This window comes from Microcaecilia unicolor, chromosome 1 (assembly GCF_901765095.1).
Source record: "Microcaecilia unicolor chromosome 1, aMicUni1.1, whole genome shotgun sequence".
NCBI lineage: Eukaryota > Metazoa > Chordata > Amphibia > Gymnophiona > Siphonopidae > Microcaecilia > Microcaecilia unicolor.
In genome coordinates, this window is record NC_044031.1 from 182,102,970 (window position 1) to 182,129,660 (window position 26,691).

A 26,691-nucleotide genomic window follows, 5' to 3' on the forward strand; every position below is an offset into this window, starting at 1 on the left:
CCGATGATGAAGAGCAGATTAGATTTATCTTTTCAGCTGTATATGTCGCTTTTGGCTTGGAGCTCTTTGAGGCTTTTCCTTCCTATTTTGTAGATCTTAAACAGTTTTTTTTACTGTGTGGAGATTTGTTCTCGTTAGTTTTTGAGTGGAACACATTGATATAGAGTTTCTCATCACACATAACCTGCATGTTCATGGAGTGAAATGATTGTCTATTCCTGAAGGTCTTCTCATGTGCCTGGGGAGGGGTCTGAGAGCGACGTGTGTGCAGTCTATGGCACCTATGACCAAGGGGAAGTGGTCTATGATACAGAACTGAGCCATGTTGTTCTGGAGTACCTAGGTGGTAGTGGGGAAGGTAATATGTGTGTGGAAGGCATCAAGGAAATGGGCAAGACAGTTGGAGATGGCGGGCTGGATGAGGCCTACATTGACTGCTAGCACTGTCTAGAAGGTGTCGATGACCAGAAAGGCGAGGGAGGCAGTGCCCTTTAGGTGGACTGACACAAGATTATTCCTGTATGTGCTGAGCTGGAGGTGTTGTAGCTGGTCACAGAGGTGCTGTATGGCAGCCCTGTCAAAGCGAAACCTAGTATGGCATTCCTAGTCAGTGAAGCAGGTGTGGGACCTGAAGACTCTTTGATAGGGATCTCTCTTCCAGGGCCTCTCCTCCAAACTCTCATCCATCTCCAGCAAGGCTCGAGCCACCACAGAATACAGCACATCAATGATTGCCATGCAAATATTTCACCACCACAGGTGCAACCCACTGACCCCAAAACCACCACTGTGGCCACCTCCACCCACTGAACCTCATAAGCACCAACAATCTCACCAGCATACAGTTGCGACACACACACCAACTGCCCAAAACACTCACTCCTCCACCACCAACAAACACCAACAAACAATCCAGACACATATTGATGCAGCACTAAGAACTCATTCACTTACCCTAGATGCTTTTAAAGCAGGTCTAATTCCAGGCATTTTTCTTTCTAACCCTGGAAAGTCATTTTGCTATCGTCAATAAACGTTCATCACATAACACTGTCCAGGTCACACCCACAAAACACCCTCTCTGGGAACGTTTTTGTTTTTGGCGGCTAGCAGACTTAGGCGGGTTTTTTTAATTGGTTTGATTGTGTGCTAAAGACGTTTTTCTGTGAGAAATACGTTTGTCTGCCTGTTATGCCATTTTTTGGACGTTTTTCTGTTTCGAAAATGAGCCTCTTTATATACTTTCATTCACTCATGAAATTGGTGTTTGTAGTCCATGTTTGTAAATCTTTTTAAGAAACTTTATACATCTTTTGAGCTGTATGGATTGTTCTTTCCCTTTATGTATACTTATATTAAAATAAAAAGGATTTGAAATAATAAAAAAAATTCCCACCCCACAGCAACATCTATGCCTAACAGCTACAACAAAGGAACGAAAAACAACTCAGGAGGTCTTCTGCTTCCAAAGCCCCCCTCAGCTGGTGACCCACTCCTTCCCCTTGGAGCAGGATAATTTCATACAGGAGGAAGATTTGTAAAAAAAAAAAAAAAAAATCTTTTTTTTTTTAATAGGGAAAGGGATTTGATTTACCACCTTTCTGTGGTTACAAGCAAAGCGGTTTACATATTATATACAGGTACTTATTTTGTACCTGGGGCAATGGAGGGTTAAATGACTTGCCCAGAGTTACAAGAAGCTGCAGTGGGAATCAAACCCAGTTCCTCTGATTCTCTGTGCATATTACTGCAAATCACAAACCTTCTTGGCTTTGTAAGTATTAGAAAAAAAATCAGTAACTAAGTTCAAAAAGGGTACACTGTATGTGGAAGTTACTGCAACTTAAAACATGTGAGCCTGTTAACAGCAAACTCACCTACTTTGTGCAGATGCAAACATTCTATCAATTCCTAACTGAGTAGCAAAGGTCAATTCTAAAAAGAGAAAACTGACAGTTTTCCACAAAACTTGTATCAGTATGGGCTACAGAGCTATTCTTTGCACCCTAGGAGAAGGTCAAGTATGAGACAGAGGAAAGCTACCCCTAAATGACTAGAAAAGACCCAGTGTGGGCCAAAAAGAAATTAATCCTTCTATCCCTGAAAAAGAAGCCACATTCAGGGCACTTCTACAAACCAGGTGCCACCATTTATGCCAGTGTTACTTACATAAATGTTTAGAATATTAGCATATGTGTGCGCGTGTGTGTGTGTGCACTTACACACATATATGCCAGCATGTCACCTAAACGTTATTCTACTAATACATATTTAACTTACATAACACATAATTACAAGAGAGTACACACAGTGGCATACCGAGGGCGGGGGCGGTGGTCTGCATACTGTGCATACTGCAGGAGGGGTGCAGGGAGCAGCCGCACGACTGTCGGCTCCGCTGGTTCCCTGCTCCTTCTGCTGTTACTTCCTGATCCGGTGCAGAGGGAGCAGGGAACCAGCGGAGCTGATAGCCGCGCAGCTGCTCCCAGCAGCTCGGCAGGTAACAATACACGGGGGGGGGGGGGGGGGGGGGGCGCATAGCGGCACCAACCAAGGAACGTCATTGAGTACACACGAGGAAGCATGGCAGGTCACAGGCGGGGCTCCCGCTTCTGCGTATAATTTACAGAACACTAACTTACATACATCACAGTCGCATAGATGCTTGTACTTAACATTACTTCTAGAGCTAGTTAAGTTTGAGTGCTTAAATGTTAAGTGCTTCTATATCAGGTTATACTAGTATTCTATAATTGAATCTAGGCACTTAGGTGCTGTTGTAGAAAAGGCTCCTATCGCCTGCCCTCGAGGCACCAAAGAATTACCTCCATTATGGGTTGGGGAGGGAAGGAAAGATTTAATAAGCTTGTATGTACCAGGGAGAAATTAATCTCTCCACAAAAGAGGGTTGGGGAAGGAAGGGAAGATTTTCTTCCTGTAGCTCCAGAAGACCAAGTATGGACCAAGAAGAGACTCTTCCCTGTGGACCCAAAAGAAAAAAACTGAGTACAGGCCGCAGGATCTAGTCCCTGCACCAATGGAAAAGGAAATGAAGTATGGGCTGGTAGGAGCTACTCCCTATCCCTGGGAACAGAAACTTGGCATGGAGCAAGGGTCCCCTCCCCTGTGCCACTACATAAAGGAAGAGTTTGGCACAAGCTGGAAGATCCCTTCCCAAGCTCTCAAAGAACTGATCCAGAAGCCCTGGAAAAAAGACCTTGTGCAGGCCAGAGGAGGATTCTCTCATTTATGTCCAAAAATGGAAAATCATATCAAAATAATCAAAATTACGAAATGTTGCTTTAATATCTTTCATGCATGTTTTTGGTATAGCGATGTCTTCAATGTGATGAGGTCAGAACACCACAAGGTGCCAGGGTGATGCTGGATCTATCAGAAGGCTCGGTTCAGGGGGTGGACTGAAAGTGGTTGGGGCCCCCGGGCAATAAAAGTCATTGGGCCCTCCCCCCGGCCACTGCCCCACCACCACCAGTCCTACCTTGAAGGGCCTAGTATTCTAGTGGATTCATCAGAGGCAGGAAAGAACCCCACTCTTTCCTGCCCGCTATCGCTCCTGTATTTTTCAAAATGGCTGCTGAGACTTATAGCAGAAGTCTCACGGGCCTCAGCAGTCATTTTTAAAACAAGAAGAGACGCAGCAATGGGCAGGAAGAGTGGGATTCCTTCCTACCCTGCAGAGGCCACTAGACCACCAGGTCCTTCAAGGTAGGTCCACAGAGGGCTGCAATGTGCTGTGGCGGGCAAGTTGCCCGAATGATCAGTCCACCCCTGGCTCGGTTTTTCACTTCCCATTTTATGAAATGCAATTTTTCAAAGCCTTCCACCCCTCAAATAACTCCAAACATTTATAGCAAGTTATGGATTTTCTTTTGATTTGGATTATCTCAATTAAAAACAATCTACAAAGTCATGACAGTTTTAAAATGCCAGCTTCATTCTGGTGTCAGCAAGTAAAGGAGTGACAGTCACTGTGATCCCCTTCTGTGCAGAGCTCTTTGAGCAGCTGAGGAGGAATAGGAAACAGGTCTACATTCTTCTTTCCTCCTCCTTTAATGAAGATTGTCATTTCCAAGTGCCCTCCCAGCCTTTCTCAGCGCTTCGACATCTGCACTCCTCCCATCAACCAGGCAACGACAGCTGTCAGTTTCTCATATACTAGGAACATGAGTGCAGCGGTGAGGACAGTTTGTAAGAGCTTTGCTTCAAGTCCTTTGCAGAGACCAAATAATCCCAGACATCTGTTATGAAAGAGAAAGGGAGAGGGAAAATTATCCTTTAGCTTGCCCAATTATGCTGTGAATGTTGTTGCTAGAGGATGTGGTCAAGATTAATAGGTTAATTGCATTTATTATTTACCAATTTATTAGTTACCTTATCTTCAAAAGAATTCAAAATCAGCAAACACAACAAACTGGCAAATCATAAAACATCAGGGAGTGAGCAGCAGGGAATTAATCTCTCCATACTGATCTGCTGGGTGTTACTTCCTAGAGACCCAGACTGACCCAGACTGCCTGCCTAAGATAGGAAGTGTGTCATAAATCATCTGACACTTACAGGGGTCCCATCTCAGAGTGGCACATCTTATGTTCCCACCTTATTGCATAACCTCAGATCTTGTGAGGCCACATGCTATCCCTCTTTGCCTTCCTTCCTTTCCAGGGAACCTATAAATATGCACATTCACTCATCTATATATCTACTATAATAAAACTCACCCTCAACGTTCTGAAGACAACGTTCTGAAGTCACTCAGTCACTCCCTGAAGGGTTCATGGATTCATGGTGGTGAAGCCACAACACTGATCATGTCTCTCTGCCCCGCCCTCGCATGACGGACCAATCAGAAAAAACACCCTCAACATTCTGAAACACAAAGGACCATCACAACACCGTTCCCAGGCAACACTAGGCAACGTAAGATGGACCAATCAGAGGAAACTACGTGACAATAAGGGAGGAGCATTCCCCAGAATGGCTCATTATCTGTGCAGCACGGAGAGCACAGAACCACCGCTGGAACGAGAGAAGAATATTCCTGCTGTGGGTATGTGCAAAAATAGACCGGGGGGGGGGGGGGGGGGGGGGAGAAATTTTTAAATGTCTAATGCCAGTACTGAAGAGTGCCAGAGGACCTATAGCACAGACTATATTTGGGATCGCTTGACATGGAGTCGGAGGAGCCGGAAAACAACGTGCCCGTCATCATCTGGGACGTGGGCGAACAGGACAAGCTGCGGCCCAGCTGGAAGGATTACCCGCGACCCAGCCAGCAGCAAACAGCGACCAAGGAAGAGGGAGGAGTACTCCTTCCCTGCCTAGGAATTGCTGGAGACTGGCTGCCAAACTAACGAAACAACCGCACACTGACGCACCACCTCCATCATTCGAAAGGCATCCACTCTTTCTTCAACAGAAATGCAAACTAATAATACAAAACAAAAAAAGAAAACATGGTTTCTCAGGCGGCTGCAGGTAACTCCCCACCCCCTTCCTCTTCCCCTTTTGCCGAAGCGGACAAGGACGTGCCCAACCATCCCCAGCCTCAGGCAAGCTGTCTCCCACCTCGGGGATTCCCCGAGCACCCGGAAAAAGACGGTGCTGATTCCTGCAGCGCAAAAATGTTCCAGCATTCCCCTGCAGCTGGCCTGAAATGGACCAAACATACCAGATCACCCCCCCCCAGCCCGAGACCGTGCTCTTCTCCCTTCCGCCAACTTAAAACAACCATCCCCGTCCTCAGGCAAGCCATCACCCACCTCCAGGATGCCCAGAACCCCAGCCCAATAGAAGAAGATGGCGCTGCTTCCAACAGCACATTTCTCTTCCAGCATTCCCCTACAGCAGCCCTGAAATGGCCAAAAAATACCGACAGACAAAGAACGTGCTCCTCTACCTTCCACCCATCTAAAACAACACTGCTGCCTCAGCACAACACAAAAAAAAAAAACCTGGAAAAAAAAAACAACACTCAGCAAAGGCTGACCCCCCTACAACCACATTTACATTTCAACAACAGAAAGACCCCCCCTCCACAAACCTCCTTGACAGACAAAACCACACACACACAATACAACAGAAACACACCCTCAAAGCCACACACCAATCCAAACCACTTTACCAGCACAGCACATCCCCTAACCCCCAAGTAAAAAACAAAACAAAAAGACGACACACATCAACAACCTGCACACACACCGCACCCTCACACACTCACACACACACACAAAATAACTCTGTGACACATACACACACACACAAAAAAAGCCACATGCTAGCGCCCGTTTCATTGGTTTCGGAAATGGGCCTTTTTTACTAGTCTATATAAATAAATCTCACCTGAAACATTCTGAAGCTCACTGTGGCAGGGACACTCACTCTCACTCATGCACCACTCACTCTCACTCATAGACCTGCCCTCAGCCACGCCCCTTCCGCACATAATTCGCAACCCCAACGTTCTAAATGAAGCTGCCACTTCCGTTTTTGAGGTAGCAGAGACCAAAAATTCACCATGACTGTCTGTCCCGCCCTCGCGTCTGAACGTGATGACGTCGAGGGCGGGGCTATGACACTCAACTAATCCCCAGTTCCACCGCCGTCCAACGCTTCACCCCCCCCCACGCCCGACGCACACCGACAAACAGCGACCTACGCAGACCCTCCACCCCCCCCGACGCACAGCGGCAAACACCGACCTACACGGGGAGGATGCCATCAGACCAGCTGATCCACTGCGATCCCCACGCTGCTGCCCTCCAAAATTTTATGCGCCACCTGCGCCCTCCTGAAGCTGGCGTCCTGCGCCCTCCTGACCCTGCCGTCAAAACAGCTGACGACCCACGCTGCGGTCCTGCGCCCTCCCAACCCTGCCGTCCAAACAAAACAGCTGACGACACTGCCGCGATTCCCACGCTCACACCCTCCAAAAAACAACCAACAGAAGGCCGGACGAGCAGGAGGTAAAACAGGTCACTGCTAGCAGGCAGGGGGAGAAGTCGTGAATAACGCCGATGAAGTGGCACGGAGGGGTGCAGGACCAGTACGAGCTGGGGAGACAGGCAGAGGGGGGGAGGCCCCTTGGCAGCCAGGCACGCAGGACATCTCAGTGCTACCAGGCAGGGAGAGGAGTATTGAATAACGCTGATCAAGTGGCAGGGAAGGCTGCAGGAGGAGTACAAGGGGGGAGAGAGGCAGAGGGATGGAAGCCCCTTGGCAGGCAGGCTGCCAGACACGCAGGCACTGGCACACACTCTCATTCCCACACGCACACACCCACTCTCTCACAAACACACTGTCTCTCACAAACACGCTCGCACACACTCACTCTGTCTGTCACAAAAACACACTTGCATCTGGCAGGCAGGGAAGAGGGAGGGAAGGGGGCCACCTTGGGGGAGGGGGGCACCCTGGCACACACTCTCATTCCCACACACTCTCTCTCTCTCACAAACACACACACTTGCTACCACCTGTTTCATCACACACACTCTCTCTCACACACAAACACTAACACACACTTTCTCTCTCTCTCTCTCTCTCTCTCATTCTCTCTCTGACACACACACTCCATCTCTCGCACACTTTCTCAAACATACACTCCCAGGAAAACCTTGCTAGCGCCCGTTTTATTTCTCACAGAAACGGGCCTTTTTTACTAGTATATATATAAAAGAATGTTTACAAGTTAAAACAAAAAACACTTAAAAAAATTACAGGCTTGGGGCTGGGAGGGGACAAGAAGGGACTGTCTGTCACACAGGGACTACAATCCTGTGCAAATATTCTTGAGATTTTTGCATCGCCACTCGCTCACTCTCAAGGAGGAACTGTGCATTTCTTTATGCCATTATCTTCCTGAGTGTTACCCATCTAACCATTGAATACTCCTTTGGAAGAAAGGACTGTGTATCCCCTAGTGTTTTTTCCCCAGTGTGCCAATCACCCCAAAGATTGAAACAGTTCCGGAAGACTCCTGAGAAAGGCGCTACGGCGCCGAAACACGGCTGTGTTGAGTCACCTATTCACAATAAAAATCATTGTTTTATCTAATTTATACGTCTGCCCCATTGTTTGAATAGAGCCTATTTTCCCCACCCCTTTTTTTGTTTTCGCTTTTTTGTTCTGTGGGGATCAAGTGCACCTCCACACTCCGTGTGGTTTTTCTCTGACCTACACCTTCCCACACCACACCAGGATATGTGCAATTTTACAACAAACACTACTATGTATGTAAATGCTTCAACATAAGAGAAACCTGTAAAATTCTGGATTCTATTTGCCAGTACCATGTCTGTCAGAACACGCTTTTGAAAGAACAGAAGATGTTGCTGTCACAACCTCAAATATCAGCAGATGAAAAAGGAGGTAAAAGCCAAGCGAGACCTAGCTAGAGTGGAAAAGGCAGGAATCATGATCATGTTCATGGATGTCCTATTAGTACCCAGATTGAAACAAGGGGACAGAGAATCAACAGATGGTTATATATCTGGTGCAGGGAGAAGAGGTATCAGTTTTCACCAAACAGTTTTTCCAGGGATGATCTCTGTGTTGCCCAAATGGGCTGAATTGTTTGAGAAAGGGTACCAACATACAGGCAAAGCTAGTCAGAGAAGGCTTAAAATTGCAAATGATGGTCAGTCAGCACTGAGTACCGACTAAAATAATGAACCTAACAGTAATGCTCACAATACTAGATAAATGTAGAAAGAGAGTCTGCAGAGACTGACCACCAGGTTGGAGAAGTCTGCTGGGAAGAAGCGACTTAGAATAAGCATTGAAATCATGCAAGCTGGTGTACATGAATAACCATGAACTAACTACCTGTCAAAGGTGTGGACAGCCTCACTTATCTTAGCAGCATTACGTCAGTTATAGGCTTGGCAAGGCAGCATCAGTATTTCAGCATGTGGGTCAAATATTATTATTAACATTTGTATAGCGCTACCAGACGCACGCAGCGATGAACATCCAACATAGAGAGACAGTCCCTGCTCAGAAGAGCTTACAATCTAAAATGGGCAACAACAACTGAATGGTCTTAGGGGCAAGTGGGCTAACCCATTTTTCACACCTGAGGTGGCTGGCCCAGTAGTCCATGTGGCCAGTAGGGCTAGCCTATTTGATCACATGCAAAAATCTGCAAAATTCATTGGCTTTTAGCTTAGTCACTTGTCCACACGTAAATACTGGTGTCTTGATGCACTAGATTCAAAAGTTGTGTATATGCCTTCCTATGCTTGGCCTGTTACTAAGGGCTAGGCTTAAGACCTGTACTGTCAGTTTGGTTCTCACATGTTAGCCTACTAACTCAGCATCTTGTGTAACAATCATTGCTTTCTCAGGAGCTGAGAACTGACACTTCATAACATTTGTTTGCAGCTGAGTATGTTTTTCATATAAGGTGGATGTAACCTTGGCAGTTGCTAACAGACTGAGGACACAGTGAAACCTACCAGTATGTTGCATTTGTGGGGAGAGAGAGGACACAAAGGTATTGGTCTCTGTCCTGTGAATAAGTACACGCTCTGCACGCAGAATAGATAACTGATTAGCCAATGGCCACTAAGGGTGCATGTGCCCACAACGTCAGGAGAGACTGATATACTCATATATAGCATAGGCTACTTTCTGACTCTAGTTTAGGGGAAATCACATGATTTGGGAGAAGCGAAACTTATGACAGTATTTATGTGATAGCAGGGAGAGGTGTGAGCTGAGCAGACCTTGTTTTTCAGGATGTGCACTGCTGACTGACAACTTGCTCCAGGGAGAGAACTATTTTTTTGTATTTGGCTCTGTGAGATATCAATAAAGATAATAATTGATTGCGCCTAACTGAGCCTAAGTTCTCTTTCTTATTATTTTTCGTGTTTTCCCCTCCCTGTGAGGGCTAAGGAAGGGAGAAAATAAATCACAGTTGCAAATCAGAAAAATTGAGGGTTAGCCCACTTGTCCGTAAGACCATTCAATTAACAGTAAGATAAATTAAGCTCAGTAAAACTATTGTCCAGCAAACTGTAATCTATGCCCACAAAACATAGAAAATTACTACAAAGATAGCACAACAACTGAATGTATTCCATCAGCAGTGCCAAGAAGAATTCTTGGTATCATCTATCATGACCGTATTACCAATGAGGAGGTCCTGACTCGTAGAGGCTCCAAGATATGGTAGCTGAGCGGTGTCTTGCTGGCTGGACATATTACAAGGCTGCATAATTACTCACAGCCCAAAATTACAATGCAATAGACACCCAGAGGTGGGAAGACCAAAGATCAGGTGTAGCACATTCAAAGACTATTTTCAGTACTTTAGTCCAAAACTATTTGGACATCCCTCCCTCCTGGTCTCTCTCAGCCAATCACAGCGCGTTTAGCTGTCACTGGTATCAGCTAAAGCGCTGTGATTGGCTGAGAGAGACCGACGTCCAAATAGTTTTGATTTGGACATCCTCGCATGTCCCGATCCTGGGCGGGGGGTGGGGGGCTTCATATATACTTACAAGTGGGAGACGCCGATCCACGTCGCTCGGTTCGGCATTTTGCCAAAGCTAAAAAGAGAGCTTTGTGGAGCATGAGCCACGCTCGACCATGCAAGCGCCTTCCCGCCCGTCGCATGAGCGCGGTCTCCTCAGTTTAATACTAAAGCAAAAAAATAATGTAAAAATAACCAAGGAGACAACTCCAAGGGGAGGTGGGAGGGACTGTGAGAATATGAAGCCTGCTGTCCTCGGAGAATACCTGCTACAGGTAAGTATCTTTGCTTTTTTCGAGGACAAGCAGGCTTCTATCTTCTCACAATAGCGAGGACATAAAACAGATTAACCTGAAAACTATATACAATCTGAATGAGAGTGCAGCCTGAAACAGAATAAAATGGGCCTAGGAGGGTGGAGTTGGATTCTAGATACCAAACAGATTATGCAACACTGTCTAACCAAACCGACTGTAACATCAGGTATCCTGCTCAAGGCAGTAGTGTGATGTGATGTGAATGTGTGGACTGAAGACCATGTTGCAGTCTTGCAAATTTCTTCAATGGAAACTGACCTCAAGTGGGCTACCGACACGGCCATGGCTCTGACATTATGAGCTGTGACATGATGCTCCAAGGCCAGCCCAGCCTGGGCATAAGTGAAGGAAATGTAATCTGCCAGCTAAACTGCTGTTCGAGATACAGAGGGGAATTTATACAATACCCGTGAGAACATTAAGACGGTCTTTACTAATTTTTATAAAGCATTGTATCAAGCTGAGGAGGCCGCCGACTCTCAAGAGACCCGGGAATATCTTAGGCAAGCGGCGCTTCCTACAGTATCGCAAACTGATAGGGAGATGGTGTTAGCGCCCATTACGCCGGAAGAGGTACAATGGGCTATCAGAGACTTGCCGAATGGCAAAGCCCCAGGACCCGATGGGTTTATGAACAAATTTTATAAATGTTATAGTAAACTACTAATTCCTCTACTGGTTCGGGCTTTTAATGAGCTAGAGCTCCAGGATGAATTATCGCACACTTGGAGGGTAGCCAACGTAGTAGTCTTACCAAAACCAGGGAAAGACCCACAATACTGTAGCTCCTACCGTCCGATATCACTACTGGATTGATTATAAGATTTTTACCAAAATACTTGCCAAGAGACTGCAAAAGCTCATGCCAAAATTAGTACAGGTGGACCAAGCGGGTTTTATCACAGGGCGGCAAGCTGTTGACAATGTTAGAAGGGCACTCCACTTGATTCAAGAAGCAGTCAACACCCGACAACCTACATTGTTATTATCCCTAGATGCCGAAAAGGCGTTTGATCGGGTTAATTGGGATTTCATGTTTGCGGTGTTAGACCATATGGGTTTTACGGGCGATTTATTTCATGGCTCCGCCTATTATACGCTAACCCGCTGGCTGTCTTGAAAATCAATGGGATTAGCTCAGACCCAATAGCACTGGAGCAGGGGACTCGCCAGGGATATGCACTATCACCATTATTGTTCGCTTTGACAATAGAACCACTGGCCCAATATCTACGCTAACACCCGCACATACATGGCTTAACAATGGGACGAACAATGCACAAAGTTATGCTGTTCACGGATGATATTCTCCTGACATTGACTAACCCGAATGAATCCCTGCCTCAGGTAATGCGTGGCTTGAGCCAATATGGCAGGATATCCGGGTTCAAGGTAAATATGAGCAAATCAGAGGCATTGGGCCTGGGGTTACAACCAGCGGAGAGGATTTCTCTCCAAAAACAGTTTCCGGTGAAGTGGGTTGCCAAGTCTCTCAGATATCTAGGTATTCAGTTAACACCTACCTTGGAGGGTCTCCATCAGGCTAATTTCCCACGAAATTGAAAGAGCTCTTCCAAGAATTGGATAGGTGGGAAGGTTTGGAGTTGTCTTGGCTGGGCCGGGTGGCAGCCATCAAAATGATGATCTTGCCTAAGCTTTTATACTTGTTCTTGGCTTTGCCACTGCCAGTACCTACAGGGTTCTTTTGCCATCTTAACCGAAAAATATTTGCTTATATATGGCAACGCAAGCTGCCGCGAGTACGGGCAGCTATTCTGTATCAATCAAAAAAAACAGGGGGGGGTATGGGGGTTCCAAATTTTCACCTGTACCATCAAGCGGCGCAGTTGCGCGTGCTGGCGGAGTGGAGTGCTGGTAGTGTCAAACCTTGGCTTCAGATGGAGCAATATTGGATGGGTCTGCAGGACTTAAGCTATATATTATGGATGCCTAGAGGCCATGTCCAGGCCTACATCAAGAAAGCCCCAATAGCAGTGCAATATCCCCTACGGACATGGCTGACTATACGGAAGAGCCGTTTCCCCAATAGAACATACTTTCAACAGATGGCAGTAAAAACGGCCCCCGGTTGTCCGATGGGGATAGATAACCCACTTTACAGCCATTGGGAGAAGAGGGGGCTAGGCACCTTGGGTCAACTTTGGGAAGAGGGACAAATGATACCATTTACAGAGCTGCAGGATCTACCCTCATATCACCTGTTCCACTATAATCGCATTAAAGATTATATTAACAGAAGAGCTAAAACAGAGTTATCCCTAGAGGAGACAGATCTAGAAAAAGCAGTGAAAACAGGGGGCCACAGGGGGTGTGTCTCTCGACTCTATAGGGCCTTGCTTGATGATCAAGAACCAATATTGCACTATCTCCAGCGTTGGGAGAGGGACCTACAAATAAAGATAGAATACACACAATGGGAAAAAGCATTAGAACACATGTTACGGGTCTCTGTCTCTAGTTCTATGATTGAGAATGATTATAAAATATTATATCAATGGTAGTATATGCCCAAGAGACTGGTAAAAATGTATGGGAAGGGATCTGATCGATGTTGGAGGGGATGTGCAGAGGTGGGAGACATGCTCCATATATGGTGGTCCTGCCCAAAGATTCAGACCTATTGGTCGGAATTGCTAGATCAATTTGCACAAGTGACTGGGGTACGGTATCCTGCCAAACCGGAGGTTTGTTTGCTGCACCTTCGCCCACCGAGAGTTCGAGTGTCAGATCATAGGCTAACATCGACATGGCTGGTAGCTGGAAAAATTGCATTGGTGGCTGCATGGAAAAACTCACTGGCACCGCCAATAATAAAAGTGATGGATTATCTCTATCAAATGTCAAAAATGACAGCCATGCGCTCGGGACATATAAAAAAGTTCAACCAGCATTGGGAACGCTATAGAACGTGGAGACTCCAGGGAGGGATAGATCTGGATGCCCCCAAACTGATTGTTCCGATTCTGTGAAAGATTTGCCCAGGTACTTAAACTCACCGACCCTCTATTGGACTTGGGGATCTGATATTCAGGGGGGGAGGGGAGGAGGGAGGGAGGGGAACCTTTGTTGATTGTTACTCACTCATTGAATAGGTGTTATAATAATGTTGCATATAATACGTATGAGTCTATCTGTTAAAAGCTTTAATAAAAAGATTAAAAAAAAAAAAAAGCTGGGCAGATGTCTGTGGGGCCTTGTCTGCTCCATGTAGTAGGCCAATGCTCTCTTGCAATCCAAGGTGTGCAAGCTGCTTTCGCCAGGATGGGCATGAGGTCAGGGAAAGAATGCTGGCAAGACAACTGACTGGTTGAGATGGAACTCCAACATCACCTTTGGCAGGAACTTACGGTGCGAGTGGAGGACTACTCTGTTATGATGAAACTTAGTATAAGGTGCATCCATCTACTAAGGCCTGAAGCTCACTGACTGACGAGTTAAAGTTAACAGCCACCAAGAAAACCACCTTCCAGGTTGAGTACTTCAGATGGCAGGAATTCAATGGCTCAAAAAAGAGCTTTCATCAGCTGGGTGAGAACAACATTGAGATCCCATTACACTGGTGGAGGTTTGACAGGGGGCTTTGACAAAACCAAACCTCTCATGAAGCGAAAAACTCAAGGCTGTCCAGAGATGGGCTTACCTCCTACATGGTGATGATAAGCACTAATTGCACTAGGGTGAACCCTTGCAGAGTTGGTCTTGAGACCAGACTCTGACAAGTGTAGAAAGTATTCAAGCAGGGTCTGTGTAGGGCAAGTAAGAGGATCTAGGGCCTTGCTCTCACACCAGACGGCAAACCTCCTCCATTTAAAAAGAATAACAGCTCTTAGTGGAATCTTTCCTGGAAACCAGCAAGACTCGGGAGACACCCTCCGAAAGACCCAAGGAAGTGAATTCTAGGCTCTCAACATCCAAGCTGTGAGAGCCAGAAACTGGAGATTAGGATGTAGAAGCGACTCCCCCCCGTTCTGTGTGATGAGGGTCAGAAAACACTCCAATCTCCATGATTCTTTGGAGGATAATTCCAGAAGATGAGGGAATCGTATCTGCCATGGCCATGCTTGAGTTTCAACAAAGGTTTTTCCACTAGAGGTATCGGAGAATATGCATACAGAAGACCTGTCCCCCAATTGAGGAGGAAGGTATCTCACGCTAGTCTGTCATGGGCCTGAAGCCTGCAACAGAACCGAGGGACCTTGTGGTTGATCTGAGTGGCAAAAAGATCCACCAAGGGCGTGCCCATGCTTGGAAGATCTTGCGGGCTATGCCCATATTGACAGACCACTCATGTGGTTGCATTATCCTGCTCAGCCTGTTGGCCAGGGTATTGTTTGCGCCTGCCAGATAAGTGGCTCGAAGGAACATGCTGTGTTGGCGAGCCCAATGCCACATCCAGACGGCCTCCTGACATAGAGAGAGTGATCCAGTGCCACCCAACCCCCCCTGCTTGTTGGTGTAATACATTGCAACCTGATTGTCTGTTTGAATGAGAACAATTTGATAAGATAGCTGATCTCTGAAAGCCTTTAGAGCATTCCAGAATGCCCGAAGCTTCAGGAGGTTGATCTGAAGATTCATTTCCTGGGAGGACCAAGCTCCTTGAGTGTGATGCCATCTATATGAGCCCCCCATGCCAGGAGAGATGCACCTGTCATCAGCAAATTTTGTGGCTGAGGAATTTGTAATGGAAGTCCCAGAGTCGAATTGGGTCAAATTGTCCACCACTGAAGAGAGCGTACAAGCTCTAGGGATACTTGGATGACATCTTCTAGACTCCCCGTGGCTTGATACCACTGAGAAGCCAGGGTTCACTTAGCTGATCTCATATGAAGACGTGTCATGGGTGTAACGTACACGGTGGAAGCCATGTGGCCCAACAATCTCAACATCTGCCGAGCTATGACCTGCTGAGAGGCACAATCTTTGGACGCCAGAGAGACAAGCCAATCGTCGAGATACAGGAACAAATTTACTCCCCAAGTCTGAATAGCGATGCTGCAACTACTGCTAGACACTTGGTGAGGACCCTGGGAGCCGACACGAGGCCAAAAGGCAACACGTGATACTGAAAGTGATGATGTGTTCCCAGCCGAAATCGAAGACACTTCCAATGGGCTGGAAGTATCAGGATGTGAGTATATGCATCCTAGTCCAAAAGGAATAGCCAATCGTTTTTCTGAATCATTGGTAGAAGGGTACCCAGGGAAACCATCGTGAACTTTTCTCGGACTAGAAATTTGTTCAGGGCCCTTAGGTCTAAGACGGGAAGCATCCCCCCTGTCTTCTTTTGCACAAGGAAGTACTTGGAATAGAATCCCTGCCCTTCTTCACCTGGTGGAACAGGTTTGACCGCATGGGCCTTTAGAAGGGCAGAGAGTTCCTCTTCAAATACCTGCCTGTGTTGAGAGCTGAATGAATTAGCTCCTGGTGGGCAATTTGAAGGTTTGAGATGCCAATTGAGGGTATATCCGAGATGGACTATTTGAAGAACCCACCGGTCAGAGGTTATAAGAGGCCACCTTTGGTGAAAAAATATTTAGCCTCCCCCTGACTGGCAAGTCGTCCGGGACAGACATTTTTACTGTGGCTATGCTCTGCTGGAGCCAGTCAAAAGCTTGTTCCTTGCTTTGACTGGGGAGCAGCAGGGGCCTTAGGCACACGCTGTTGACGTGAATGAACGTGCTGGGGCTGAGCCTGAGAAGGCTGGTGAGCCAAAGGAATGTACCTATGCCTAGAATAGTAGTAGGAACCGCTCCTTGGCTTGCCAAAAACCCTCCTAGCTGAGGAGGTAGATACAGAAGGCGCCCAGCGGGAGAGAGAAGAGATTGTATCAGTATGCTTCTTGATTTGGTCAGTGACCTCCTCAACCTTCTCTCCAAAAAGGTTATCCCTCCGGCAAGAGGCATCCACCAACCGCTGCTGAACAAGTGTTTTAAGTCAGAAACATGTAGCCATTGCTATACTTTGAGCAGAGATCCTCAATGCAACATCAAAAGTGTTGTAAGTGTCCCTGGTCAAGAACTTTCGACATGCCTTCTACTGCTTGACCAACTGGTGAAAAGGCTCCGGAGGGAGAGCATCTACTAAGTCCAATAGCTGTCACACCGAGATTCGCAAGTAGATGCTCGTGAAGAACTGGAAGGATTGTATATGGGAGATGAGCATCAAAGCCTGGCACATCTTCCTTCCAAGAGAATCCATGGTTCTAGTTTCTCTGCCTGGGAGCGCTGAGGCATAGCCCTAGCACTCCTTACTCTTTTGAGCGTGGATTCCACCAGGGACTCCCAGTTCCTAACCAGGACTTCCTTGAGTACCTCATGGAGAGCTGCAGTCACAGCTTCCTTAGGAGGAGATGTATAGTCCAGGACCTTGAGCATCTTGGCCCTGGGCTCATCCTCTACTTCCAAAGGAAAGGGAATGGCCTCAGCCATTTCCTTAACAAAAGATGGAAATGAAAGGCTCTCCGGTGGTGGGGAGGATTCAGAAGGAATCCCATAAGACTCATCTGAGGAAAAGTATCTGGGATCCTCCTCTGAATCCCATGAGCGCTCCTCCTCGATGTCAGACAGTATCTCCCTATGGGATTGCCAAGACCGAACCTGCTTCAGTGCCGAGGAACCATATCCTTGAGAAAGGCATCGAGAAGTTGACTCCCATCTCGACTCTGGTGAAGCTTCCTCCACTGTCGAAGGGGTGCGCCACTTGGGTGGCAGTCGACACCAGAGCCGCAAGCGGCGCCGGCGGCCAAACCGCAAGCTGAGGGCTAGGTGGAACCGCAGCAGGAGGTAGGGTAGGCACAAGAACCCCTGGTACCGATGCACACCGACGCATAAGGCCATCCAGCAGCTCAGGGAGCAAGGACCGGATGCACTCATCGAGGGCCGACACCGGAAAAAACTGGGGTGCTGGCTGAGGCGCAGGTTGCAGAACTGCTGGGGTCGACACAGGAGCGGGACCTTGGCTGCTTGGAGACAGGTGCATTGGCACCTCCTGTATAGAGGGGGAGTGATCCTCTCAGTGCCGATGCTTCTCGGGTGCCGAATCCTTCGACGCCCCGGAGCTCCCGACATCATTTGTCAAGGTGACCGATGACAATTCTTCTTGGCATTCACCCGAAGCATGTCACCGAGGCTCCTCGGTACTGATAGGGACGATGTCAAATCCTCACGTAGCCTCAGGGTTGGGTCCAACGATAGACGGTCCCGGGAGTCTGTATAGCAGGAGGCTTCGAGATAGGTGGAGACCCACTCGACGCCTCATTGCTCCCAGTGTCTAAGGGTCTAGAAGCAGCCATGCTTACTGATGCTCCTGATACTGTTGCGATCCTTGATGTCGATGCCTCCAACCCCGATGCCGACATCAAGGAACCAGACTTGGCTCCAAAAATCCTCTCGTTGAGCCTCTCGGAAAACCTGGGTCCTTCATACAAAGACAGAGAACACAGCTATCAGGGCTATGGTCGGGCCCCAATACACTGCAGACACCAAGAATGGGTGTCCTTTCTCAAGACAGTCTGACTGCACTGGGTAATCTTCGTGGACATGGACGGAAAAACTTTGTTGGCTAAATTAAACGACTCTAGTGCCTGAAAAAGGGGCAAGGCACAGAAAAAAGAAAGGGAAAAACCCAACCAAATCAGGGCCTAAAAAATGGCCCGATGACGACAAAATAAGAAAAACCCGGGCAAAATAAAACTAAGGAAATTAAAAGGACAGGTTGAAAGAGGCGCAATTAAATGAGCCACAAGAGAAGAGTAGAAAAATAGCTGGAAGGCACTAAACAGCTCTCAAACAACTGGGTGAGTGAGGAGAGGTAAAAAAAAAAAAAAAAAAAAAGCACCTTTTCCTCTGTGGAAAAAAGAGAACTGAGAAGATCGTGTTCACGTGATGGGAAGACACTCGCACTTCACAAAGCTATCTTTTTAGCTTTGGCAAAATGCCGGACAGTGCAACGCAGATTGGTGTCACCTAGTTATAAGATAGAAGCCTGCTTGTCCTCCAGAGAAAGAAGCATTTCCTTAGATTACTTCCGAGTCTATCCCTTTTCACTTTCATCCTATGCCTCATTTCAGAGATTCCTTTCAATTGAAAGACATTCGCTTCCTGTTTATGCTATATAGGTATTTAAATGTTTCTATCATATCTCCTCTCTCCTGTCTTTCTTCCAAAGTATATTGACTTTCTTCCAAAGTCTGTCCTCATACAATTCATAACGCATTTTAGTAGTAGCCCCCTGGACCTCCTCCATCCTGTTTATGTCTTCTTGAAGATGCAGTTTTCAGAATTGTCCAAATGGGATCTCATGGATTCATATAGAGGCACTATCACCTTCCCTTTCCTGTTGACTATTCCTCTCCCTATGCACCCAAACATCCTTCTGGCTCTTATCATCACCTTTTCTACATGTTTGGCCACCTTAAGATCATTACATTTGGCCACCTTAAGATCATCAGATACAATCACCCCCAAGTACCACTCCTCTTTCATGCAGAGAAGTACTTCACCCCTCAAAACTGTACTGCTCCCTTGGGTTTGGCAGTCCAAAAGCATGTCTACATTTTTTAGCATTGAATCTTAGCTGCTAAATTATAAACCATTCTTCAAGCTTCACTAGATCCCTCCTCATGTTATCCTCACCATCAGGGGTGTCTACCCTATTGCAGATTTTGGTATCATCCACAAAGAGACAAACCTTGTGTTTGTCTTCTGCAGTCCTACTCCTGTGAACAGAAATATTTCACAGAAGGACCAGGAGTAGGACCGCAAAAGACAAACAGAAATAGGAATGGAAGTGTGGTACACCTTGAACGATTTACAGAGGACTGTGTTCATGAGAAGCTAACTAAACTAAGGGATAGGGCCAGACAAAGGGATAGGGCAGAGAGAAGGGCAGAGACAAAGGGATAGGGCCAGATAGGAATACATCAGAGGGTAATAAAGGAACTTAGGAAGTTCTGGTGGCTCGGCTGTCTGACCTTTCCAATGTTTCTTTAGAGTTGGGAGTGGTCCCAGAGAATTGGGGAAGGGCAGATGTGGTCCCTCTCTACATAAAGTGGAAGGAGGAGGTTGGGAATTGTAGCTGCCACCTGAACTCACTTGCTGTTAAAACCAAAGATTAAACCTGCTTTAAAAAAAAAAAAAAACACTAAATAAAATGATGTTACCACTGCTGCAAATCCCAGGTCTATACTCTGAATTTATAACCACGTAATTAACGCACAGCTGCCACTGCTAAATGTGTCAGCAGATCTTATGTCATCAAGGCTCACAACAGGTCATGTTATCAGGATATCCTTAATGAATAAGTATGAAACAGATCTGAATACAGTGGCGGTAATGTGCATTCAGATCTCTCATGCATATTCACCAGGGAATACCATGAAAACCTAATCTGCTTGTGGACGCTGAGAACAGCACACATGCACCCTGTTACATAATAATAATATCCAGTGTTTTTCCTTCTGGCAAATGTACACATGAGGAAAGGTCTGCACACACGACAACTGATTCATGGGGTTGTGGTGCATATGTCACTACACAAAGTGACTAGAACTGCTGTTTTGAGACACTGCAATGGTTGAATCAGGCCATGCTGAAGAATGTCAGGGCCACAGCAATGACGTGTGAGAAGCACAGTAACAGCACTGGACTGTGTTGTGGGCCATATGACAAGGCTGGAAACTACAATGGCAGAATGCAAGCAGGCAGCCTGATGCTATGGTAGCAGAGGAAACAGGCCACTATTCCGGTGGCAACAACAGAGAGATGAAAGAAGTTGAAAAAGAAAAGGGGAGAAGATGATGGGGAAAAGAGAGACTGCCTGGGTAGACACAAATGCTGTACTTCAAGAAGTACTGATCGGATTGCAAATCTTTTGCAGGTTAAAACATAAAAGGAAGCAGAGGTTAAGCATGATGTTAAAACAGTGAGGAAAAGATGTGTGTAGCTTACCTGACTCTCTGACGGAGGAGGTACAGTACATATTGGAGACTCCCTTGAGTCTGGTTTTCTGGATTTACTCTGTAATGTCCAAACTGCAAGAGAAAAGCAAATGACAGAGTTATTTACTCAATGAATACCAACCTTGAGCACGACCACTGAACTACAGCTCCCAACCTGGAGCTACCAACCAGCACACCACCCTGGAGATCTCCATCACTCTCACCCTGAGAATGGACTGCACTGTCTGCAAGGGGTACGTCACAATGGTAGCGATGGCCTTAGCAACTGCACCAATAACAAATATTTGAAATGAGGAGAGCTGTGAAAACAAAGGAAGACAAATGGAAATGAAAGCAGATCATGTGTACTGACTGGCTACAGCAAACCTTATGCAGAACAAAATCCCACTGGGATTCAACTTTCCATTCCAATGAGCTGAGTTAGGAGAAAATACTATAATTGTAAAGGATAATGTGATTTTCAATAAAAAAAAAAAAAGCCCAGGCAAAGCCCAAACTTCAGAAAACAAATTTTGAGGTGAAGCTCACAAGTTTATTGACAAAGCAAGAGACTCTCATACCTCCGCCATCCACCTCTTTCCAGTCAGTTTTATTAATGTAAAGTGGATAAAGGGCCATGGATTTAATATACCATATTTCTGTGGTACAACCAAAGCGGTTTACATATATGCGAGTCCCTAGTGGGCGCACAATCTAAAGTTTTGTACCTGGGGCAATGGAGAGTCAAGTGACGTGCCCAGGGTCACACCCAGCTGCAGCGGGAATCGAACCTAGCTCCCCAGGTACTCAGATCATTGCATTAACCCAGGGGTTCTCAACCTTGGGGCACACCCACCTAGTCAGGTTTTCAGGATATCTACAAAGAATATGTATGAGATAGATTTGCATACAATGGAGGCAATGCATGAAAATCTATTTCACACATATTTATCCTAAAAACCTGACTGACTAGATGTGCCCTGAGGACTAGGTTGAGAATCCTTGTATTAACCATTAGACTACTCCTCCACTGAATCAATCTATCTATCTATATACATATAAATACTTTAATTTGAACTGTATTGAACATTTTTATTGTGTACAAAAACAATACTTCCCTCTTCCCATCGTAAACCCCCACCTCCAAGTTACAGAGGGAAAAATACCATCAAGAGTACAATAGCTCATGCTAACAACAATCTCATTCAATAATGTTATATTTCCAAGAAGTCTCTGCAAGAACCTATACATTAACCCCTTAATTCTATAAAAGCCACTAAAAATTGTGCACGCAAATTTTGGTGCATGTCCAATTTGCGCATACAATTTAATTGAACAAGTCAATTAGTGCCAATAATTGGCTAACAAGCAATTATTGGCATCAAATTTAATTGAACTTTATGTGTCTAAATTTTATATGCGATTGGAAATGGGAGGGGCATGGGCGAAACGGGGGCATTCCTAGCATTTACGTGCGTTGTTACAGAATAAGGGAGGGTTAGGCATCTAATTTAGAAATGTACATTTGTACCACATTTCAGCTGGTGCAAACAGACGTGCCTAAAGTTACGTGCAATTCCTAAGCATAAGTGCTATTCTATAAACCACGCCTAACTTTAAGTGCAGCTTACAGAATAGCGCTTTTTTGGTGCCATATATAGAATCTAGCCCTAATTGTCAAGAATCTTAACCATTCCCTTCAAAAGGCAGAATGTTCAAATCAAGAAGTAGCAGTTGGTACCATGCCAGAAAGGAACTCCATCTCATCTCTTTGGCTTGATGTGGGCCGTAAATGGAAGGTCTACAGTAGTCCAAAGTCTTGCCACCTCTCTACGTGCTATTGCTACACCCACTGATAATACTTTAAACTGGGAATCAGGGAAGTCGGGAGGTTGCCATTGCAGTAAGAAGACCTTCGGATCTGTAGGTACCTGCACCCTTATTATCTCTGAAAAAGTTTGGAAACATATTGATCAAGCTTTATAATTCTAAATAAGCTCCATAATCATTTTCATAACAGCCTGCAGTATGGGATTCTGCTAGGTCCCATCCACAGTTATTTTCACTATTATTGAAAATTTGCATTCTTATTGGCTTTTCAAAATAAACCACTACCTTTTTTTTTTTTCAATTAATAAAAAAGGGTAGGGATTTCCATTTTCCCCAATGCTTCCTCAGATCTGCTGTATTCTTATGTGCACGCTGTTCTTTTGGATCAGCTGAAATAAAATTTGTACCTGTATCCCTGTGAGACTGCTGCATCTTTAAATCAGCTGACACAGAATGTATTAGCCATAAAAGTCAGATAATGCCTTGATCTGAAATTCATGGTAGTTTTAGCAGGCAGCTTGTGCCCTGCCACTGCATCTCACCTGCGCCTGCCTCTTCAGGAGCTGCCGTTTCAGCCCCTCGTAGAACATGAACTGGATGGCGGGGTTGAAAACGAGCAACAGAGAGGGGAATGTACCATTCCAGAGAGCTAGGAGTCCTTCACTTCGTATTATCTGATGGAACGCATCTGAGGAGAAGCAGGAGAAGAACAGATACTAACATCTGCTCAAATGAATGCAAGGACATCAATAACTTTTACTGTGATGAACAACTTCTTTTACTATGCAAGGGGTGGATATTGAAACCAAGCCACAACCAGAGCCGGACTTCTCTCAAAAGGGAAATAATTCTTTTCCCATCAATATTCAGCTGATGGTGAACAGCATTTGTTTTGTTAATGCTGTTACCAGTTAAATTAGTCCTGGATATTCAATGCCAGGCCATGTCCAAGCACTGACATTGAATATCCAGGTATGACCAGACATGTGCTGGGCATTGGCACTTATGCAGGTCTTTGCCAATATTCAGCAAGGACTTGCATAAGGGGCCCTCCTATATCCTCCATCCCCGATTTGAACCCCCATTATCAAGCAGCGCCCCCCCCCCCGGGTCCCCTAACAATAATAGATTCCCCCAAGAGGCCCAATCCCCCCTCCCCCCCCCCCGAGAAGGTCCGCACCCCCTATAGGTCCCCTTGGATCTATTGTACTACTCCCTGCTGGTCTACTGCGATCTTCTGGGAAAGAGCAATCCGGCCCATGTCAGCTTTACTCAATTTTCACTATTTGGATCCCAGAGCTCTCCTTGGATAAAGGAATGCAAGAACAAGAATGCAATGAAAAAAAATACACGTAACGGGAAAAATCTTAAAACCACAAGTTCAAACTATCACATCATCAACGTGATTTGTTGATAAATCAAAGCCCATGAATTAGAGCCCTAACTCAAGCCATATTTGACATAGCAAAATGTTTCAGCACTTGACTTGACTTGATAGTACACCTAACCAAAAAGCTCAAAAAGCATGTTGCAAAAAGAAAAATTCAATACACTGTTACACATTGCCAGTCTACAACCATCCTCCCCAAAACATTAGATCTCACCTTATCCAATGTCAAAAAAAAAAAGATGCAAAATGTTCAAAACAAATGAAACAGCCATAAAGGCTTTTTGAAAGAGTGAAGCTCCCTACAAGGCTCATACTTAGTTAACAGACGTCAACAGTGGGACAGACTGGTTTAAAGCAAGAAAAAACAGACACAAAACCTTAAATTGTATATGATATTCAACTGGCAGCCACTGCAACACGGTCTGTAAAATGCATATCTTTCAATAAATGAGCCGCTGTATTCTGGACCAATTGTAATCTATGCAGATAATATTAGGAAGACCCCAGTAAATACTATTATATTCATAAACAAAAATAGCTAAAGTCCTGAGACTCTAACAAAGCACAAAGTCATCTCAAAAGTCACAACTTGGCTAATGAATTCTTTACAATTGATGATACCTGAATTGTAAACATTAGATTTCTATTCATTAACACTCCCAAATTTTTAATGACTGATTTTTCTTGTAAACAGTAACCTTCAATAAAGGGGGGAGGGGACCAGTGGATGTTTACTATGGAAAATACATAAATTTAATGAAATGTCATTAAGATCCATTTTCTTAAACCAAGAAGAAAGAGGATTCAAATAATCATTCAATAAAGACAGTCGCCATTTGGATCTCCCCACACTCAAGCCAAAGTGAATGAATATGAAAAAACAATCTGCATATTTCAATAAGATAACCAAAGTCCCAAGATTAAATAATAAAGGGGATAATACCAATCCTTGGTGAAAGATTGTTAGGAAAATGGAAGTGGCTCAGATTGTTGGCCATCCCATTGAACCAATGAAAATCTCTTCAACAAACATGAGGAAAACCAGGTAAAAATCCTATCAGCAAGGCCTAAGTTACATAACTTTGCAGTAATAATTGATGATTGAATGTATCAAAGACTGCTGATAGATCTAACAGTATGAGAACAATGTCTCTTCCTTTCTCCAAACTAAATCAAATGCTAAGGCCACTCCAGAAAACTTATGGACACAAACTATAAATTCAAAGAATTCTAGTTATTGAGTACAAACAATTTTTTTTATTAAATCAGTTTTCCCAGAAACAGTAGATGAAACATTGACATACAAGTTCACAAAGCATTCTTATCCAAAGGGACAAATTTCAAATAATTCCAAATGCAAGTTATCTGTGTTTATAAATAGCATGGATCTTTTTTGAGAATCTGCTATCTTACACCAGCCAAATGGATGTCATTCCAATCTTCTGTCTCTTCACAGATTAAAAGATTCCAAAATTTCAGACTTACCAAGAATTCCCTTGTAGTTGGTTGGTATAATGTCATCATTTCGAAATTTGGCTCCCTGCAGCTTCAGTCGGGTATTTACCACCCAGAGCGGTGTGGTTACGAACACATTCACCACACCTGAGAGAGACAGAGAGAGACAGAGAGAGAGAGAGGAGCACATGATGCAAACAGGCTGGATTCCACCCCTTCACTTACTTCTAAGTGAATTCACTGTTCTGCCTTTATGTTCCCTACAGAATACTGATTCATATTAAGGGAGAAAGGGCTATACTGCAATATACTAGCAACTTCTTAAACTAGACTGAGGATACATTTATAAAAGTTCCACAATCCCTGCCACCAACGTAAGAACTCTCTGTTACAGCCTCACCCTCTATCAATGTCACCAGAGTTTGATATTCATTACTAGCTGAAAGAATATCAAACTCTCATAGTGAAACAGGAAATAAAACAAACATTCAACCTAAAAAGGAAAGAATCTATTAAAAATTGCTTTAAGGTTCATTCCATCTTCCTCTGCGTTCCTTTAAATGACTCAAGTTGTTTCTTCCAAGCCCCTCCCATGCATATTGGAAATCTACTAGAAAAAGTATCTTCCAATTGTTGGCTCCATTCTTCTGGAATGGCTCTATTCACAGGTCTCTTTCAAAAAATTTAAGGTTGACCTTAAAACCCACTTTTTTTTTTACCTTAGCCTTTGGTGGTTCACGGGAAGTAAGGGCTGGATAAAAAATGATTTATCTGGTTTGAAGAAGCCTGCGAGCAGTGGTGTGCTGTTAAATGTTTAACAATGGGCTCTCTCTCCCCCCCCCCCCCCCCCCAAAAAAAAAAAAAAAAAACACCAAACCCGTAGATATGTATACATTTTATTGGTACAAATATGTGTAGGCAGCAACCAATTTACAAATAATATTAAAACATACAATATTCTTTACTGTAAATTCCAAATGGCAAATTGATTTTCGCAGAATGCTTTGGTTGAGTTTTGGTTGTATCTGTAGACAACCTATGTTTTCTATTCATCTAAGATGTTTGCTATTCATCCCAATTTTTTAAATTCTTTTCACAATAAATGTATTGACATTAAATCTGACATATGACTCACTGTCAGACTATTTCTCAACTTATATACCAAAATACCCACTACTGGGAAACTGGAACAAGCTGGACTGTTACAGATTCCAACACAGATGGTACATGCCAGCAGAAT

At 45.0% G+C, this 26,691-nt stretch overlaps 1 protein-coding gene across 7 annotated transcripts in view; it reads right to left on the reverse strand.

Annotated features, from left to right (window-relative positions):
- Positions 1–2,653: 2,653 nt before the first annotated feature.
- SLC25A17 (solute carrier family 25 member 17) overlaps positions 2,654–26,691 on the reverse strand; it is a 111,027-nt gene continuing 86,989 nt past the window's right edge. For 3 of the 7 annotated variants that reach the window (XM_030202945.1, XM_030202960.1, XM_030202928.1), the window contains exons 5-9: positions 25,482–25,598; positions 23,149–23,294; positions 21,001–21,096; positions 20,787–20,869; positions 2,656–4,259 (exon numbers count right to left, since the gene is read on the reverse strand). In XM_030202945.1, the coding sequence (XP_030058805.1) occupies positions 4,112–4,259; positions 20,787–20,869; positions 21,001–21,096; positions 23,149–23,294; positions 25,482–25,598 (590 nt within the window). In that variant the 3' untranslated portion in view covers positions 2,656–4,111. Of the gene's footprint in view, positions 4,260–20,786; positions 20,870–21,000; positions 21,097–23,148; positions 23,295–25,481; positions 25,599–26,691 lie in introns of all 7 variants that reach the window. The other 4 variants (XM_030202951.1, XM_030202936.1, XM_030202967.1 and 1 more) reach the window with 3 other exon arrangements.